At 34.5% G+C, this 17995-nt stretch overlaps 1 protein-coding gene across 7 annotated transcripts in view; it reads left to right on the forward strand.

The window, feature by feature from the left end:
- Rfx3 (regulatory factor X3) overlaps positions 1-17995 on the forward strand; it is a 239868-nt gene that overhangs the window by 106228 nt on the left and 115645 nt on the right. For all 7 annotated transcript variants that reach the window (XM_070035668.1, XM_070035669.1, XM_070035665.1 and 4 more), the window contains one exon: positions 10375-10499. In XM_070035668.1, the coding sequence (XP_069891769.1) occupies positions 10383-10499 (117 nt within the window). In that variant the 5' untranslated portion in view covers positions 10375-10382. The remainder of the gene's footprint in view (positions 1-10374; positions 10500-17995) is intronic.

The raw sequence follows: 17995 nt of genomic DNA on the forward strand, positions 1-17995 counted from the left end.
TGTTGACTTAAAGATTCAGAGTTATTTGGGAATTATTCATATCTATATAATGTGTATGGCCCCAAAACTTAGTGAGAGGGCCGAAGACAGAGAGAGAGAGGGAGAGAGAGAGAGAGAGAGAGAGAGAGAGAGAGAGAGAGAGAGAGAGAGAGAGAGAGAGAGAGAGAGAGAGAGAGAGAGAGAGAGAGAGAGAGAGAGAGAGAGAGAGAGAGAGAGAGAGAGAGAGAGAGAGAGAGAGAGAGAGAGAGAGAGAGAGAGAGGAGAGAGAGAGGAGAGAATTTAAAATGGAAGAAAGTAAACTTGTGATGGAAACAGACAGGTAGGAACTAAATCAGAAAAATAGAATATCTTGGAAGGCATCAAGAAGCTTTTTAAAGAGATGAGACATTTTCTCTAATTTCATGTGTAATGCCATATTGCAGTATGTCTGAAAGCTAAGGAAAAAATTACAAAATTTATACACTAAGAGATTATTCATTGTTGTCTTTGGAGAAGTCAAGATCTCTTCACTTGATATGGTAGAAATTAGATCCCTAGGTAGCCAGATATGAATATAATTTGCAAAAATGGAGAAGATGATTTTAGAGAAATTTTGAACAAATTTGGTGATAAAGTGATTAGGTTACGATTACTAGTAAAATATTAACAGGAATAAAGAGTGAATTCTTTCCTGTTTTATTCACCACAGGAGACCTTCAAAGTGTAGTAAGAGAAGGAAAGAGAGAGGAAATTAAAATTATTTTATGAAATTTTATACCTCCCTAAAATGTTATAACAATTGCTTTTAATCATAAAATTTAATTGATTTAAAATTGAAATAATTCCAATTAGAGTATTTATTAAATATTTATGATGTAGCTTATGACAACCCATTTTACAAGATAGAACTACTTAATAAAGAAGTTTTAAAGGATTATTGTTCCTGGAGGAAAGAAAATTCTTTAAGACTGAGTTATAAAAGGACAGCCATTTATAGAGTACAACACCAATTTTCATCAAACAAACAGAAAGAAAATGTGTTTAAATAATAGCAGTTATTTTAAATTTTACTCATTGTACAGAGAAATCAGTTTTCTGTTAAGCATGTATATTTCTAAAGTTGGCTAGGTTCCTTGATCTATTAATATGTATTTCTATAATGAAAGGTAGTGTAAATGTTTTATTTGATTAATAGCCATATGTTTTATGGGAAATGTTTCCACAGTTTATGAATATGTAAATACGTGGATGTTTTTGAGGTCCATCCACACTTTGTATTCAGAATATTTGCCCAAAATGTCATTAACAAAAATTCAATTCTTTAAGATATTATACATTTAAAATGTGCTTCCATTATTAGAAATGTTATTATATTGTATAATTTTTCCTGTTGAGCCTGTCATTAGACAAGTTAGAAGCCATAAAAAATTTTATTCTTCACTTTTATAAAGTGAAAAAGAAATGGAATTTAAAAAATCTTGTGTGGGCAAGAGAATTTAAGAGTAAAGTTATCATTGCAGTCTTTTCTAGTGTGAAAGAAATTAAAAATTTTTATTCTTTCACTCTGTAAAACCCACATGAAATCTTTCTGCTTTGAGGTAATACTTCCAGTTTAATTCTTTTTAATTGTTTTTTTGTTTTTTTTTTTTTTTTGAGTCTTGCTGCCTTTTAAGCTCATCTTTGCCTTCTCTTTGATCCATTCGGATCACTGGGATGTCCTAATTGGCAAGCATATTCTTGTTTTTAAACCCCAAATAGAAGTAGAATGGCTACCATTTTGTATGTAGATAAAATATAGCAAGTTCACTGTGTTTAGAGATTGTGGGAAGAAGGCACAGCTGGTGCTCAGGCCAGTCTGTAAGAAAAGAACCAGAGAAGAAACAAGTTAATGAAGTGTAGGTATTAATGGAACTAGTAAATAATGACAGTTATGGAAGAACACAGTGATTTGTTGAAAAGATTGATGACTTTAATAAGGACTCTTCCTCATTCAATTTATCCCTCTCTTTATAGCACACTATAGCAGAACTAAATAGCTGGAACTAAATACCTAGATGACTTACCTATTGTCCTCTTTCTAACTTTAGATCTTTGGCATAGAACTCAGTGCTAAGATCTCAAGTCAGTTCTTGTTTGTTAAACAAGATTGGATTGACTGCTGGGCCATATCATACAAAAAAGGAGATGGATTATGTTTGACATTTGAGAATGTGTATTACCATAGTCTTTCTCTGTAAGCACAAAGTGGCAAAGACCATGCAGCTAGTAATGAATGGATCTCTGGAGACTGTGTGTGTGTGTGTGTGTGTGTGTGTGTGTGTGTGTGTGTGTGTGTGTGTGTGTGTGTGTGTGTGTGTGTGTGTGTGTGTGTGTGTGTGTGTGTGTGTGTGTGTGTGTGTGTGTGTGTGTGTGTGTGTGTTTTAGAGAGCATCTCCAAATCTGTGTCCTCTTTCTTACCATCTTGAGTGCTGGAACTGCAAGCATGTCCTACCATACCTAGCTTCCAGACATATTTTAAAAATAATAATATTAGGGCTGGGAAGGTGGCTCAGTGGTAGAGCGCTTGCCTTGCATGCATGAGGTCCTGGGTTCGATTCCTCAGCACCACATAAGCAAAAAAGAAAAAAGCCGGAAGTGGCGCTGTGGCTCAAGTGGTACAGCACTAGCCTTGAGCTGAAGAGCTGAGGGACAGCACCCAGACCCAGAGTTCAGACCCCATGACCGGACCCAAAAATAAACAAACAAACAAATAAATAACTAAAATAATAATAATATTAGAAACACCAAAGAATTTTTTCTTAAAGGAACCCTTTCTTGACACAAGGGCACAGCCCTTGCCCAGCAACTGAGTTGATTAGAATTATCTTCATAGGTATTTTGGGGACTATAATAGCTAGTCTAAGTTGCCGAGTTGATGACTGGCATTATGGAATGGTTCCAGGATGAGTGGGTCCCTTTGACCAGAATTCCAGATTAAGGTTGAAAGTTTATGATCCTTTATTTGGAAAAGTTTTCTAGAAGTTCTGCTCAGGTTATTGAACCCTCCTTTATCCTAGCCCAGTAGCTTGTAATATATGCCTTAAGAAATTTTGTCTGAAGATATAGTTGCATATATGTAAATGAAATTCCATGATAGACTACCTGCTGTTGAACAAATTGTTTTTTATGCTATGATATTGTTAACTACGTTGGCCGATATAGACCTGTATAGTGTTCTATTATAAGATATTGAAGATAGCAATTTATTAATTTTCTTAATATGGCTATAAGTAATATGTAAGTTAGCATTTATGTTTTTCTATTTCACACATTCAATCTGTTTTTTTTTCCTGTATAAAACACAGGTTTATGAAGGTCCCTCTTTTCATGTGTCATTCTCCTATCACAAAAATAACAGCATTGATGACTTCACTAGGCATGATATGTATATGACATTTGTGTGATATTTGTGGGTATTCACATTTAGAAATTGTTCAGTGCTCAAAGTCTTCATGGTCAGCTTTGTTTCTTTAAAGTTAACCTTGCTCACATAGCCTATTGCCTCCTTACCCTGTATGCCTAACTAGAATGGTGGCGGGCTGTCATTATTACAGTGAGACAGATCTGGGCTTGCACTGTGGCTTTATCTGTTAGCTTTTTTTAAAAAAAAAAAACATATTTATTAGTATTTGTACAAGAGGAGTTTCGTTGTGACATTTCCACACATGTGAATAATATATCCCAATCAGCTGCATCCCCTTTATCATTTTCCTTTATCCCATCTCCCAAAACAATTTCAGCAGGATTCATTGTTGTGTTTTCATAAGTGCAAACAAATTTCATAGACTATATTCATTCTTGTTCATCTTCATAAGTCTCCATATTCCTGCTAAAATACCACTATCTGTTAGCTTTTGACCCTAGGAAAACTAGTCTATAAACCTTTCTCTCCTTCCTATTAAAAAAAAATGGGAATATGTACTTCCTGGATAAAATTAGGATAAAATGTATGCAAAGCATCTATCACATATCATTCACCCTACAGTAGTTATAATAGTGATAATAAATTTATGAAACATGCTCAGTGTTCATTTTCTTTTAATGCCGTTATTATTATCCAAATGCTCTATTTGATAGACTCTTGTTACATTTAATACTGAATTGACGGAGAAACAGAAAAGGCTCATACATTTTGTTGAGAGTCTTTGTTTGTTGTTTGGGCATAGATTGTTTTTAGCCTGTATCATCTAGGTAAAATTGACTTGCCTACTAATGCATGGATGTGAGTGGGAAGATAAACTGGCATGGCACCAATCGCATCAATTTTAGCAGTTTGTCTTCAGTGGTAATGGTTTTATTACAGTTTGTAAGTAATTAGTCATTTAAGACAAAAACTGATAGCTATGATTTGATTTGATTTTTCTTTTCTTCAAAAAATAGTTTTTTTCATAATCTATTCTGAGTCATGTGAAGAATTAGGTAAGAGAAAAACCTTTGTTTGAAAAGTGATAAAAGTTACCCAGGCAACCTGTATATGTTACAGTGTGCTGATTAATCATCTCCAACATTAATCACTGTCATCAGTTATCATAGAAAGATGACTGAAGAACAGTCTACACTATTATCATTCCATCATCTTTCTACAGATGAATTTAGTACAAAAGGTTTATTGTACACACTCAGGAGCTTTGCAATATCAAACTTAAATAAAGAGGAAGAGCTTTTATATTATAAAAAACCATGAGTTTTCTTTTTCTTATTCCTCATTTTCTTGATTTACTGGTTTGATAAAACCCTTCGTTTTACAATGAGTAAACTCACACAGAGCTACATTTTAAATAGAGAGGGGTTGGTATTTAATTACAGTTTGTAGCTTATCCTGTTTTGTTTTTTGTTAACTGCGGAGAGGGGAGAAGCCAACTCATACTTTTTTGTATGTATAGATAAAATGATAAGCTTGTTAGAGGTTTGAAAAACTTAAATTTGTCATGTAGTTATATGTAACATCTGTACATATGTAATTTCATATTGCTCCATTATTTTCCATTGTCTTCTTTGAAAGATACTTTGACTTTTATAAAAAGTTGGAATAGCTAGATGCTAATGGTTCAAGTCTTTAATCCGAGTTACTCAGAAACAGATCTGAGGAACACAGTTTAAGCCAACTGGAGCAGGAGCAGGAAAGTCCATGAGAATCTTTTTTTTTTTTTTTTTTTTTGCTTGTCTTGGGGCTTGAACTCTGTGCCTGAGCACTGTCCCTGAACTCTTTTTGCTCAAGGTGAGCACTCTGCCACTTGAGCCACTGCCCCACTTCAGGCTGTTTTGAGTAGTTTATTAGATATGAGAATCTCAGAGTTTCCTGCCCAGCCTGGCTTCAAATGGCAGATCTCAGATCTCAGCCTCCTGAGTAGCTAGAATTACAGGTGTGAGTCACCAGCACCTGGCTCATGAGATTCTTACATCCAGTTAATCCAATAATTTTCAATTATGAAATGACATTTTAGTAATCTTATGCTGAGTCAGGTTTCTGAGTCAGGCCACATTTGAGATATGGGTTATTTTTCTGTACTTTTAAAAGAGAATATTCTAATGAGTCTGGTTAATTTGCTTTAAATATGTATTAGATACTGTTGTGGTCTTTCTGTCCTAAGGAAAAAGGAAAAAAAATTCTGTTTCACTTGAAACATTGTCTTTTTTTTCTATTCAGAGTACTTTTTGCATTCTTTAGTTTGCAGTTTGCAGTTTGGGACAGTCTGTTATTGCAAGAAGGAATATCACAATGAAAATTAGGTGGACACTACATGTTTTTAAGCTAGGCCAGTCATATAGCCATTGATTAGGTCAGACTATTAAACCTTTTAATCTGGCATGTATAGTGTGTGCTAAAAAGGAATCCAGCTGTGAATTTGATTTTATTAAATAATCCTCAGAAAGTCTCACAAAGAACATTTAAATGCCTTAAAACTTGCAATAATACATGTTTGTTCAAAACACATTTGATTTGCCTAGGTTTGCCCATCAGGTTGAAGGAATGCTAATCTTGTTGCATTTAGCAGCTGGGATTTTGAAATACTCTTTTCCTTCTCCTAGGGGTTAATTAGCCTTCTTTCAAAATGTGGCCTATTTAGCTGTGGATTTGCATGATTCAACCAGAGCTGGCTGTACAAAGCAGAACCTTTAGCAGGCGGGTGTGTCCAGCTGCTTAATTAGCCAGAATAAAAAGGTCCTTTGTCAAACAAGCATCTGTTGCTCGTGACACACCTGACAGCCACATTAGGCAGGGATGACTGGACGGAAATTGTGCTTGTCTTCCTGCAAGAATATACAACTCATTTACATACGGCCTGCATCATTGACAAATGCAGGGTTTATTTAGCTTATCAAAATGGATTATTGTGACTCTATTTGTGACTGATAAACAAATATCAAATGAAAAGGAGCTGTGAAGGAAGTAAACTAACCAAATTACCCCCAAACATAAACAAAGCACCAGAAACCCCTGCAATATGAATGAATGAGAACACCTCAACTGTACTCACAAATTTTTGTGCTGGGAGTAAAACAAAACCTATTAATAGAGCATGCTTAGACACTGCCCTCAAGTGATGATCCTTACTTTGTATAAATGTTGGAATACTCATCATATGTCAGTGGGGTTAAGTCATTTGTTTAGCAGAATTTTCAGAACAATCATACTTTCTCTCTTTTTTTATTTTTGGTGCCAATCTTGGTGGCTTGAACATAGGGCCTAGGTGCAGTCTCTGAGCTTCTTTTGCTAGTGCTTTACCACTTAAATCAGAACTCCATGCTGGCTTTTTGTGAGTAGTTTATTGGAGAGAAGTTTCATGGACTTTCTTGCTCAGTCTGGCTTGATTTACAGATGTCAACCACTGGTGCCCGGTACCACTTTTAAAACATGCTTTACATTCTGATTTGCTGTTAAAAAAGTAAATCTTCAAAATTAATTGACATGATTTTGTGGAAAAAACTTAACAGTTGAATTTTATTATAGTCTCAGTAAAAAGAGGGGAAATTTTATTATCAGAGAGATGGGATACATTTCCATTATTATTTATATTCAGAGTCCAAAGGACTGCTGTTCATTCCAGCAGTCTCTGGCTTTTTATTTGGAGGCCCTCAAATAGTGATGTTGTGGTTTTGTGCATAGTGGTTAACATGGGTACTAAAGTCAGACACATGTAGATCGAATTTAGGGTCTTCCTCGTTCTCATTGTGTTGCTTTTGGTAAATTTTGTGTCTCAGTTTTCTAATTTGTTAGATAGGGATCATAACACCTCCATCATGGGATTCTTGTGAGGAGTAAACTAGAAAATGTATTGAGAGCAGTTGGCCTGGTTCCAAGCATTTGGAAAGGACTCACCAAATGATAGAACTAATTAGAGTTAGGATTTATGGGAGGTTTGTGATTGAAACTCCCTATAGTTATGAGGCTTGGTAGAAAAATACTCTTCCTAAAAGTTGAAGAAAATAGTGAAATAAGACAAGAGTCCTGTGCATAAAGGCAAAAAACAAACCAAGAAACCCTAAGGGGTGCAATTCTTAATTTGTTTCTCTAATCCTATGGCCCAGAAGCCAAATTTGGAGCAAACTGTTGATACTCTAGGACTCTTGGTTGTATCAGATGATATTGTAGATGCTTCTGTGTGCTTTATTGGGTGTTTGGTGCCAGTTTTGGTGTGGTATAGATAGGACAAAGAATGGATAGAAAGTTCTTCATAGCACTCTAGTTTTGAAGTGTTACAAACTATTGTATCTACTCCCTTGATATCCCTCCTCTGATTTTATAAAATTACTCTAAAATTACTTAGCCTTTCTTTGTAGCCTCCTTGCTTCCTTCTCCTGGCCTCACTTCTCTCCTTTCCTTTCCCCTTTTCTATCCTCCCATTCTCTCTTTCTCTTTTCATCCTTTTCTTTTTCCTCCCTCTTTTTCTCATTCTAAAATTTAACTTGCTTGCCTCTCTCTCTCTCTACTGCGATTGAAATTCCTCTCTGTTTCTGGTAAAGCACAGTGCTTCCAGTATCTTCCAAGAGTTTAAAACATGGGCTTTATAATAGGACATTCAAATATTTCTTCTTATTTCCTACTTGTATGGCCTTGAGTAAACAACTTAACCTCTCTGAGCCTCAATTGTGTCACTTAGAAAATAAAGAAAATCTTACTTTTACTTCTGAAAGTACACGAATTAGCCTTGGCAGACTTTGCACTCAGCTTTGGAGTAAACTGGGGGGGGAGCATTATAAGTACTTCACTGTAAGAAACATATCTACCTTTGAATGTGCAGCTTAAAGGAGAAGCAATAACTCACCACCTGATCGACATTTAAACTGCCAGAATCCACTAACTATCTTACTGTTAGTGAGACCAAAAAACCCCCCACCAAAAACAAACAAACAAACAAATAAAAACCTTCATCAGGTTCTTCTAATAGCTAGTTATTCCTCATTTCTTGCCTACTCTTAGAAATTGATCTCTGCGTAGCATAAAAGGCATCAATAGTTTATAAGTATGTACACTTTCTCTTTGTGATAGAAGAAAGAGTATGTATTGATAAGGTTTCTAGTTTGTGCATTTCTCTTTCAAAAATTATTTTTAGTACTGCTCAGGACTGAATCTATGGCCTCATGCATGGTAGGTTAGGGTTCTCACTTCCCAAGTGTTGAGAACTATTGATTCCTTTTGGATGATGCTACCCTTTCCTTCCCATCCCACAAGTTGTATCGTTCATTTTCAACAGTGTCTAGTGAGCTCCATTGTTGAACATGTTTATTACCCTTTGTTCCTCCATTTCTGTGCCTCCCCTTACACTCCTAAAGACATAGACAGACAAACAAAACAAAAAGAAAAGTAATCTTAATCAGGCAAGCATTTTGTTTAGTGTAGACTCTCATTCTCCTATACAGTTTTAGCTGTAAACTTAGTCCAGAGTAGCATGTGTGCATGTACATGTTTTTGTTTAGGTAAAACACCTTACAGCATCTTAAAATATCTTTAAGTAGTTAGCCACCGTTTTTAGAATTTCATGTAAAAAACCTTACATTTCCAGCTTATTTTGGAAAACTCAAAAACTTTTTACTGATTGGCTTTCCTATATAACTGGAATATTCTAGAGCTCAATTTTAGCTAATAAATATGAATCAGACATTAGCCACATTCCTCAACACTTTCAAATTGGCCGTCCCTAACTCCTCTCTATGTACGTGAAGTACCTCAATAGTAGATGAAAATTAAAGGTATACCAATTCATTGGATTCTTAAATGGACTAATTTATTTATGAATTAACATGTGAAGCATTTGTTAAGCGATCAATTATAGCTGCTATGTCTCTTGTGTGCATTAGGAAAGGACTTACAAAATGATAGACTATTGTAGTTCTCACCTGCTGAGCCAGCCTATGGAAGAGATATTTATTGTGTTGATTTAGGATTTGTACTACCTAAAGAATAAGAAAATACCCAGATTTCTACAGAGATGACAATGTCAGTCTAAACAGAAAATTAAACTGGAGTTTGAAATGAAAAAGACTAGTCCCAACTCTTCTCCAATCTCTGTTAAATAAGTCTCAAAATCTCTGGGTTTTGTTTCCTCATTTATAAAATAAAAAGAGCCACTTTCAACATCTTCAGAAGTCCATTTTGAAAGTTGAATGAGAAAGTAGATACTTACTGAGAAGGAAACATTTTCTCCCCAAAGGAACTGTTTTATGAGAATTTTCTTATGGAAAAATTAATGTTCATTATATTCTTCACAGATTTAAAACATAATGTAATATTTTTCCTTAGGGTAACACAGTGAACCTTGTTCTCATTCACAGAAAAAATTATGATGTTGATCTGTGCTCAATTACAAAGAAATTTATAGTTATTTTAGAAGTATTATTTATAAGTTGCAAAAGGTCAGGATGCTTGAGGTAATGAGGGAACCCACTCCTTGTGATAAATATCACTGGACAGTAAGTTTTTAAGTTGGAAAGGACCTTAATATTTATTCTATATTTTCCTCCTCCATCAGAAAGTGTAGTCATTGATGTATTTGTATCCACTTGGAAATTTATATTCTGAGAATTAAGAGTATACATATAATTTTGAATCATAAATAGATTGAAATAATTTATAATGGTTGATCTAAGCACAGATTTTTTTAGGGAAGTTGAGGCTCTAATTTCAAGCAAAGAGGTACTAGGGAGGGTTTTTTTTTAAATAAAAAATATGGATTAATAATTTTCTGTATTTATTTTAAAAGTGGTCTGAATGATTGTAAACATTCTGAATTATCCTGGCAGTCTGTTGGATTGAGAGATATTATGAGTTAGTCTTAATATAGGCTATTAAGAATAAATGTGGTGAATGTAGTCATGCAAGGAAAGTATTTTGAACTTTGTTTTCATGTATTTCAGAAACCATCATGCAGACATCAGAGACTGGGTCAGACACAGGTTCGACAGTGACTTTACAGACATCTGTGGCTAGTCAAGCAGCAGTGCCTACACAGGTGGTACAGCAGGTACCAGTACAACAACAGGTAGGAGCTGTTGTTCTCAGAAAGGAGGCTGGTTTTGTCTGTTTTGTTTTGTTTTTCTGACCATCTAAGACTGCTGTATTGATATCATATGGCGTTTCCTTTCTTGTTTCATTGAGTAGCTTAATGTTTCAATCATTACGTTAATTCAGCAACGATTTTTGAGTATTTCCTTGGTGTACCAGGTTCTTTCTGTGGTAGGCTATGGACATACAAACATGAATACTGTAATCTCTTTGCTTAGAGTCTTTCTCAATTCTTCAAGAATGTTCTCTTTTTTTCTTTCTAACTTGACCACCCTAAGATTTTCTCTTCTCCTCCTCTTATAGCTTATCACTTCTGATTTCTGTCATATCAAAATGCCAGCAATAGTATTGTTTTTAATTTAATCGACTCACTGTACTGCCTAACAAAGGAAAAGCATGCTTGTATCTTTATAGGATAGGATTTTTGTCTTTGTGGTGTTTTAGAAAGGGAATTGGCATTAGGTGGCTGCTAAAACCTGCTTAATGAAAACAAAATCATCTTAGAGGTCTGGGATCTGACTCATCACATTTAAAAAAGTTGGAAAAGAATTCATCAGATCTTATTCATACTCCGGGCATTTGGCTTATTTGGAAAAATACTGACAAAATAATGCTGTTGTAAACACATTCGCCTGTCATTTCAACCAGTGTAGTGGACACAGTAAGAATGATAATGTGTCATATAGTATAATTGAAAGACTGTTCAAAATGCAGAATTGGGTAGGGCTGAAATGACAGAAAAATCATTTACTACTTTTTCAAATATTTGTTCTTTTTCATTTTAGTGAGTCTATTTCTTACTTTTCACATGGATATACACAAATCATTCCTGTCTCTTTTGCTACCTTTATTCCATTAAATTATCATAGGTTTTTAGGTTTAATCTATTCATTTTCTTTTACCACCAAAAATAAGGCTGTGCAATAGTGTTTTGAATGCCTCTGAGATTAATGATAGAATTACCAACTTTAAAACTGAATATTACTCAAAAAAAGGTATCTCATTTCATCCAAAGACCAAGTAATGAGCAATTGGAGAATTTTTCTGTATATGTAACCTTAAAAAGATAACCATCTGACAATATTAATGAAATGATGAAGAAGTAAACTCACTGTTTTGATCTTGTTTTGTGGAAGAATGGTTTTGAGAATGTCTATCCCTAATAAGAATATGGTACAAGTAGTGTTCCTTTATTCAGGAAGGGCCTCTAGAGACATTAAAGAATCTATAGTGCATCTCCATCTCCTTTTATACTCTTGTTTTCTTTTTTCTTCTTCCTCTCTTTTGTCCTTTTTTATTTTTCATTTTTTTGTCCATCATGACGCTTGAACACTGGGTCTAAGCACTGTCCTTCAGCTCTTCAGCCCAAGGCTAGCACTCTACCACTTGAGCCAGTACTACTTCTGGTTTTCTGGTGTTTTTTTGAATTGGAGATAAGAGTCTCATGGTCATTCCTGGCTTTGAACTGTGATCCTCAGATCTCAGCCTAATGAGTAGGATTACAGGCGTGAGCCACCAGCATCTGGCTTTTGTCCTTTTTTTGTTAAATTTTAGAGACAATTTTCTTTTTATTAAATTTACATATAATCCAGTATTTATTACAGACTTATGTAGTAAAGATTCAAATAATTCATCAAATTTATTACTAATAGAATAAAACAACTAACAAACAAAACAGAAATGAGTTCCCCTCTTTTTACATAAACCACTTTTTGGGGGCAACTACCACTTTTAACCAACTGTTTGAGATTTAGATTAAGGGTGTCATTTATTTAATAAATAGATGTCAAATCTGTGTGATTATACATATTTTCTTCTTGTTTGAGTTTTAAGCATTATCTTAGCATGTGTCTCTTTTGGTTCCTAACATACACAAACAAAAAAAACACACCATTTTACACACCATTTTATATGCCCCTGGTATATGTTTGAAATATATACTAGTTATGATACACAAAAATTAGTTTCATGTAACTCAGTGTATTAGTTACATTTTAATTTTGGTAGATCAGTATAGTAGGAAGTAGATGCTTTTACTTCCATGATATTATAAATGCTATTTAACTACATTGTTTAGTTAAGAAGGATTATCTTCATTTCAGGTAACAGCATTCTGATTTTTGTTTCTGTGTGTGTGTGTGTGTGTGTGTGTGTGTGTGTGTGTGTGTGTGTGTGTGTGTGTGTATTTAAATTTTTACCCTTTGAGAGCTTACGGAATTTTTCATTTTTCAGTTTCTTGATGGGGGCCCTACAGTACCCTTTATAATATTGCATGGAAGCAGAGATAACTGGGGAAAGATTTTTTTTTAATTGCATTGCTTCACCTAATTTTTCTTTTTTCATATTGTGTCACAAGTACTTGGTCTATGTCAGGGCAGGGAATAAACCAAAGAATAAACTTGCAAACTTTTATGAAGGCTAGGGAAGACTAGTCACATAGAAATTGTGTTTGTATGTTTATAATGTTGTAGGACTTTTCTTTGTTGTATGATTCTCTGTTGCTACTTTATTCTTCTTTATTAAATTCTTGATTACTAGTTGTTTGACCCTATGAACTTGTGCTTATATTTATTTATAAAGTATACCTGGATGCAGTAGTTATAAATATGTTAATTGTTTGTAGTTTGTCTGTTTATATTATTTATATCTTTTGGTTCAATGTTTTCTTAGGTGATTATATTTGGCAATGTTCTTCATTTATTTTGGATTTTCCAATTCAATGGATCATAAATTTTCAATATATTCTTTAGTGATTCAGTGGTAACCACTATACTGTCTTCTTTTTTATCTCTTAATTTTATTAATTTTGGGTCTTCTGTCTCTGAATTAGATTGTTTATTTTATATTGCTTTAAGGAATTATCATTATTTGATTCATTGTTTGTATTGTTGTTTTAGTATGTATCTTAAAATTTCTACCCAGGGCATTTTCTCTTTCTGGGTTTGGCTTGTTCTTACTTTTCTAAGACACTCAGGTACATCATTAGGTTGTCTATTTGGAATTTCTCTTGATTTTTAATGTAGACACTCATAACTATAAACACAAAAGTTGTGGTAAGTTGTGTTTTTCTTTGTGTCTTGGTGTTATGAACCATGTTTTTTGTCTGCACTGTATATTATTCAAGGGCTGTAATAATAGCTATCATTTAGGTGTTGTCCCCATTCTACTTTCTAGTGGTAACATTGAAACACAATAACAAAAGCGCCATTCTTTGTGTTTAATGCATCACTCATTATTGTTAAAGCTTAAAATAACCCTGCCAGGTTGATAGAATTATCTATCCCCCTTTATCATTGAGGAAACTAGAAATCCGGGAATTGAAATAACTTGCTTTGTATAATAGTCATTTGGCCTTGACAACTTGTGCCTGTATTTGCAAAGTATTCTGTAAGGCAGTAATTACAAAATTTATTTCCTTTAGGAATAAGAACTAGTTATTACATCCATTTAGCTCCTTGCTGAACCAATAAATACGTATAGTAGTCAATGCCTCTATGTATATTGAAGGGATATACTAAATAATAAATAAACTGCATGGTTCTGAATAACTTTGTATGTGTATTGGGGGAGCGAAGGAGACATGCAGTGAGCTTTTGCTTACACCTCATAGCAGCTTCTGAGATACCATGGTGGAACCTCCAGGGATGTATGTAGAACAAAGTTTGACGATCATCTTGTCTCCTGAGACCTTTTGCAGCCAGTTGAATTGTAATTATTCATCAAAATTCTCTAAGTTCTACCTATATAAAACCAATATGGGAAGATTAGCTTCCTAGAACATTTATTCACACACACACACACACACACACACACACACACACACACACAGATTATTTTAGCCAGGTGCTGTGGCTCACACCTGTAATCCTACCTACTCAGGAGGCTGAGATCTGAGAATAGCAGTTCGAAGCCGGCCTAGACATGAAAAGTTCCTGTGAAGCTTTCATCTCCAATTAACCACTCAAAAACTGGAAGTAGAGCTGTGGCTCAAAGTGGTAGGTCACTAGCCTTGATCAAAATTGCTCAGGAACAGCACCCAGGCCCTGAGTTCAAGTTCCATGACAAAAAAAAAGTGACTGCCATTTTTGAAAGACTCCATTGTTTATTTTCCTCAGAGCCCTTGTGAAATGATAGACTTCTTTTTAGAGCAAAGAAGTACTATCCTCTTTTCTCTGGCTACCTTGTAACTCTGTGCTAAAGTCTGGTGCTTAACTAACATATCTTCCTTCAACCATGATTTTTTTTTTTTTTAATCTAAGAGGCAAACTCCAGTCATCTGACCTCAGAACCAGAGCTCTCAAGAGATAAAGCAATGAGATAAATTATAGTAACAATAAATTTTTAAGTGGGATAAGCCCACTAGGCATGCCAGTTCTCTAGCAAAGAACATAATATACTTTATGTCAGGAAGGTTTACTTTGAGCTCTGTGAATCTCTATGCATTATTGAGCATTCCCATGAGCAAAACTAGTGAAACAAATGAGAACACCTGGGGGTAACATCGGCTGTTTGAGGAAAATAACTAGCAGATTGAAACTCCAAACCATGAACTTTCCATCCTAGCTAAACTCAGATCTTAAGTGAGAGCATTAGTATATACAGAACCTTTGAAAAAGTGGGACAATTGGCAGGGTCTGGTGGCTCATGCTGGTTACTCGTAGCTACTCAGGAAGATAAGGTCTGACAATAGTGGTGTAAATCCAGCAAGACATGAGACTCTTATCTCCAATTAACCACCAAAAGCCCCAAAGTGGAGCTGGGTCTTAAAAGGTAGAGCATCAGCCTAGAGCAAAAAAAAAAGCTCAGGGACAGCCTGTATTCAAGCCCCAGAACCTGCAGACATAAATGCACACTAAATTGGAAAACATGTGTAGTAAATTATGACTATGGAGTAAAGGAAAGAAGTATTACCTAAGAGTATTCTATGAAGTTCTTGCAACTTTCTAAAAGTCTGAAATTCTATTAAAAGACACATATTTACAATCGAGTAACTTAGACAAGAGCTGAGGACACAAATCTGTGGCAAAGCTCTTGCCCAAGCTTTATATAAAGACCTGGGAATCAATTTTGGTCAATGACAGGACAAAGCAAAGCAGAAAAGTCTTTGCCCAGCCTTAGCTATCTTGGTTAAGTAATAATTTGGGCTACTATTATATTTTGTAGACTTAGATACTTATTTAGTATTGTATCTTTTGATATATAAAACTGAAAAAGAAACTAGTTCCTTCACAAGAATTTTCCAAACTAAAAAAAAAAAAATTACTCTTGTCAGTGTTAGAAAAAGTAAAGTAGAGGAAATCAATTTTGAAGTTATTTCACAAATCACTGTACATTCCCAGACAATTCTGCTTTCCTAGTCATTATCCAGAAAATAATTAAGGCCTGGGGTAGAGTATGTGCAGAGAAAGTGCAAAGTCCCTAGATCAAGCCCCAGTATCACTGCAAATAAAAAAAAGTGAATAAGCTGAACAACATATAAAACAGATGATCAATAAAGGATTAGTACTTCTACATATCATCAATTATCTTCAAAACACAGGTGTATATGAAGAGCTGGTGTTAACAATTGAGGACCACATTTAAAACCTGATTGTTGCTGGGATTCAGGAGACTAAGACCTAGAAGATCATGGTTTGAATGTAGCCCTCATAGAAAAGTCCATGAGATTCCAAAAGCTAGCAAACTACCAGGCACAAAGCATGGAGTTCAAACTCTATGACTAGTAAAAGAAACAAATGAAAACCAATGCGGATTGCTATGCTATGAAAATAATTCTCAAGAAAAAATTACTAAAAGTTAGAAATTGTATCTTAGCTTGTTTATGGCTTTGATTTTTATTTTAATCACTAGTGTGAAAGGCAGGCAATAATTTCCACTCCAACTTGTTAAAAAAAAAAACACAAGTTAATCAAATAACATTCAACAATATCTAGAAAAATTAAACTTTATCCAAATCTGTACTCTTAAATTATTGGGTAGAAGAGAAGGTAGAATACAAATTTTTAAGTTGAATACAAGTTTTAATTTGTTATTATTTCATAATCTTTTTAAAATTTTAAATTGACTGAAAATATCTTTATTTTGAAATATATGACTTTTAGCAACTACTTTAGAAATTAGGCCTTAAGATAGAAAACACAATAACAGTATACAGATATAATCCTATAGCTTTTTACTTCCGTTTACCATGTTAATGTATTTCTTGTAACAAGGAAAGGGGATTTTTTTAAATTGTATTTTATTAGCAAGCATTAATAGGGATTTTTTTTAATTGTATTTTATTAGCAAGCATTAATATTAATCCCATAGGTTTAGTATAGTTTACTTGGAACTTTAATCCAATATTTTTAATATTACACATGTAAATGAATTATATCATGGTGTTGATGCATGGCTTTCAATTATTTCTCTGATGACTAATGATGTTTAGTGTTTCTTACTTTCTTTGGTGATACTGGGTTTGAACTCAGGGCCTTGTTGCTAGCCAGGCAAGATGCTATAACCTTTCAGCTATCCTTTACGAGTTTGTTGTTGTTTTATGTTTGTTTTGTGTGCTGGTACAGTGGCTTGAACTCGGCCTCAAGCTCTTGTTTAACTTTTTCCCTCAGGGCTAATGCTTACTACTTGAGTCATACCTCACTCAGCAGTAGTAGTTTTGCTGGTTCATTGGAGACAGTGTCCCACAGACTTTTTCTTAACTCAAGCTGACATATAACCACAATCCTCAGATTCAGACTCTTGAGTGGCTTGGGTTCTAGGATTAAATCATCAACCTGGCCCTTCCAGCCCTTCAGCTTTCTTTCTTTTTTCTTTTCTTTTCTTTTTTAATATGGCCCCACATTTTTCCCCCAGGCCAGTTTTTCCATACTGCTTAGTTGGGTCTAACAGTGAGCCCAGTCTGTTATTAATTGGATTGCATCTTTTTGTGTTTCGCTTTATGTTTTGCCTTGGCTTCCTCATTCTTCCTGATCTCAGGTTCCTTACCTGTTAGAATTACAGGTATGGGGCACAGCACAGGCTAACCTCTTCTGATGTGCTTATTGCTAAGCCTATATGTATATTTTCATATCTTTGCTCATTAATCATTTTTTCTCACTTCCACTTTTATTAATATAAGCAGTTACTAAATGTGTGCCTATCTATCTAGCTTTCTATAAATACAGTTAAGCAGGTGTTAATTGATCTTTAAATGTTTTTAAACCAAAGGGAATACAAACTAAGAAAATGTAATAATGAAGTAAATGAAGTTATACATTTGCAGTAATACTACATTGGAATGATATAAGATTTATTTATTTTAGAAATCTTATCAGCTTCTATTAGGAAACCAGAGAATTTCTGGGTAGATGATATGCTGGTTTGATCAATTTTAATAAGTGCCATAGCTCTAACCATGGCTGAGGCTGCCACAGTCTTCCTCATTGGGACGCGGAGACAGTGTGAAGACCTGCTCTTCATCCATATTGGGAGTTA

The sequence above is a fragment of the Dipodomys merriami genome, unplaced genomic scaffold (genome assembly GCF_024711535.1).
Source record: "Dipodomys merriami isolate MVZ:Mamm:240054 unplaced genomic scaffold, mDipMer1.0.p SCAF_26, whole genome shotgun sequence".
Lineage (NCBI taxonomy): Eukaryota > Metazoa > Chordata > Mammalia > Rodentia > Heteromyidae > Dipodomys > Dipodomys merriami.